The sequence below is a fragment of the Nicotiana sylvestris genome, chromosome 2 (assembly GCF_000393655.2).
Source record: "Nicotiana sylvestris chromosome 2, ASM39365v2, whole genome shotgun sequence".
Lineage (NCBI taxonomy): Eukaryota > Viridiplantae > Streptophyta > Magnoliopsida > Solanales > Solanaceae > Nicotiana > Nicotiana sylvestris.
This window is the reverse complement of record NC_091058.1, coordinates 214,835,318-214,838,083: the sequence shown is the minus strand read 5'-3', so window position 1 is coordinate 214,838,083 and position 2,766 is coordinate 214,835,318. Positions and strand designations below refer to the sequence as shown.

At 43.5% G+C, this 2,766-nt stretch overlaps 1 protein-coding gene across 1 annotated transcript; it reads left to right on the top strand.

Annotated features, from left to right (window-relative positions):
* Positions 1-732: 732 nt before the first annotated feature.
* On the top strand, positions 733-2,381 carry LOC138886270 (uncharacterized). The gene is made up of 2 exons (XM_070167336.1): positions 733-898; positions 1,021-2,381. The coding sequence occupies exons 1-2, from the start codon at positions 733-735 to the stop codon at positions 2,379-2,381; spliced, it is 1,527 nt and encodes a 508-aa protein (XP_070023437.1).
* Positions 2,382-2,766: the final 385 nt, after the last annotated feature.

Sequence of the window (2,766 nt, the reverse complement as noted above, 5' to 3'; positions counted from 1 at the left end):
ATGGGAACGATTCAAAAGGATGTTGGTTACATGTACGCACCACGGTATTCCAGATCAGATGTTGGGGCGGCAGTTTTACATGGGTTTCACAGATAGCGTGAAGGCTAATGTTGATGCTTCAGCTGGTGGAGCATTCTTGAGCAAAACATGGAGAGAAATTCAGAGCCTGCTTGACAAGATGACACAGAATTCGGGGTGGACAACCAGGAATGCACTATCACTATAGTAGTTCACTCAGTGCTCTTAGATCCGTCCAACACTCTTGCTGAAAATATGGTCACCTTAATGACATAGATGAGTATACTCACCAAAAAGGTGGAAGAGTCAGGGTAGAAGCAGCAGGTACACATTGTAGATACTACCAATGGAGGTTTATGCACATCTTGCATTAGTCAGTCAATTGGTAACCAATGGAATGCAGAAAGTGATCATCATCACTACCCTGAGGACATAAATTATGTGTCTAATTATGGAGGCCAGAGACAAGGTGGTCAAAATTGAGGCCAACAGAATCAACCATACAGGCGAATCCAGCCACAGCTCAACAATGGAAATATGAGAGGCATGTGACCTCATAATAATGTGGCGCCCTACCAAAGGCCACAGGGATAAAACAATTAAAACCAGCAGCAGGGTTATCATCCTCCACAGCAGCAACATGATGGGAGACAGGAAGATGGGTTTGCTAGACTCGAGGCAATAATGCAGTAGGTTAGTGGGTCAAATGCGTAAATGAGTGAAAGGGTAGCTGCACATGAGTTAGCTATAAAGAATATTGACGTGAAAATGGGCCAAATTTCAATGTCTTTGAATAATTATCCTCATGGGATATTGCCTACAGACATGCAGGTAAATCCAAAAGATCAAGGCCCAAAGCAGTTGATGGCAATGATTCTACGTAATGGCAGAGACTTAGACTTGGAGCAAGAGAGGGCTTGAGAAAGCAGACAAGCTGAGACACTTGTACCAGTGCCCATTGAGCTAGATGATTCAATGAAACTAATAGAGGGGACAATACAGCCTGCCTAGGGAGAAACAACACACAAATTGAGGTTGAGAAAGAAGCTGATACAGCCCAGGAACCGGTAGTTGAGGTGGGGTCTAACAAAGAGAAAACCCAAATAATTGGGAAGAAGAGACCTCCAGCACCATTCCTACAGAGGCTGGCCAAATACCAGAAAGAGAAACACTACAAGAAATTCTTGGAGATAGTGAAAAAAATCCAGGTAAATATTCCATTAATTGATGCTTTGAAGGAGATGCCTAGTTATGCAAAAATGATGAAGGACTTGATGTCCCGAAAATTTGATTTTCAAGACTTGGCCACAGTGACTCTAACTCAGACCTGCAGTGTTGTGGTGACTAGACCAGTTGCTGAGAAGTTGTCTGACCTAGGGAGTTTCACAATTCCCTGCACCATTGGTAACTTTGCCTTTGCCAAGGCACTTTGTGATTTTGGGGCTAGCATAAATCTTATGCCCCTGGCAATCTATAAGAGGTTGGGGATTGGAAGAGCTAGAGCCATATATATATTATTGCAGCTGGGTGATAGAACTATGAAAAGACCTTCTGGTATCTTGGATTATGTGTTGATACAGGTAGGAAAAATTGTGTTCCCTACAGATTTTGTGATTCTGGATTGCAAGGTGGATGAAGAAATTTCCATAATTTTGGGAAGGCGGATCTTGGCCACAGGGAGAGCTCTCATTGATTGTGAAACTGGGGAGCTCAAGATGAGGTTGAATGATGAGGAAATAATATTCAACGTGCAAAAATCTATGAGGCAACCAAGTGAATTCGCCAATTGTTCTCTTATTGATGTCGTGGATGTAATTGTGGAAGCGGATGATGAAACATTGACTATTGAGGATCCTCTTGCTGCATGTCTTGTAAATTTAGATGAGGTGAATGGGGAAGAATTGGCAGAATGGGTGCTGGCTTTAGAGGGTAGAGGGTTTTGGGATAGAACAGTTGAATTCGAGCCCCTGGACTTAGAAAACAGAGAAACTTCTCCAGCCAAGCCATCCATAAAAGAACCACCAAAGCTGGAGTTGAAGCCACTACCCGCTCATCTCAGGTATGCATTCCTAGGGCCTAACTCCACTTTACATGTTATTATCTCATCTAGTTTGTTAGATGTGCAGGCACAACAGCTTTTGCAGGTACTCAAGGAGTGCAAGATGGCCATTAGGTGGACCATGGCAGACATTAAAGGGATCAACCCGGCATATTGTATGCATAAAATTCTATTGGAAGAGGGGCACAAACCTTCCAATGAGCACCAAAGAAGGCTGAATCCCAACATGAAGGAAGTGGTGAAGAAAGAAATGATTAAGTTGTTGGATACGGGAATCATTTTCCCCATCTCTGATAGCAACTAGCTTAGCCCGGTGCAATGCGTTCCTAAGAAGGGTGGTATGACGGTTGTCAAAAATGATAACAATGAGCTGATCTCTACAAGAACCGTCACAGGCTGGATAATTTGTATGGACTACCGGAAATTAATTCTGGCCACCCGGAAAGACCACTTACCACTTCCCTTCATTGATTAGATGCTTGACAGACTGGCAGGGAGGTCCTACTTCTGCTTTCTGGATGGGTACTCAGGGTACAATCAAATCTCCATTGCACCAGAGGACAGAGAGAAGACCTTCTTCACATGCACATATGGAATTTATGATTTTTGGAGGATGCCCTTTGGCCTATGCAATGCACCCGCCATATTCCAAAGGTGCATGATGGTCATATTCACTGACATGGTCAAAG

Excerpts from the sequence above, each read along its gene's own strand:
- LOC138886270 (XM_070167336.1), top strand. The coding sequence starts at position 733 with ATGAGTGAAAGGGTAGCTGCACATGAGTTAGCTATAAAGAATATTGAC. Across the intron at positions 899-1,020 it reads GTTGATGGCAATGATTCTAC|CCTGCCTAGGGAGAAACAAC; the intron begins GTAATGGCAGAG and ends GGGACAATACAG.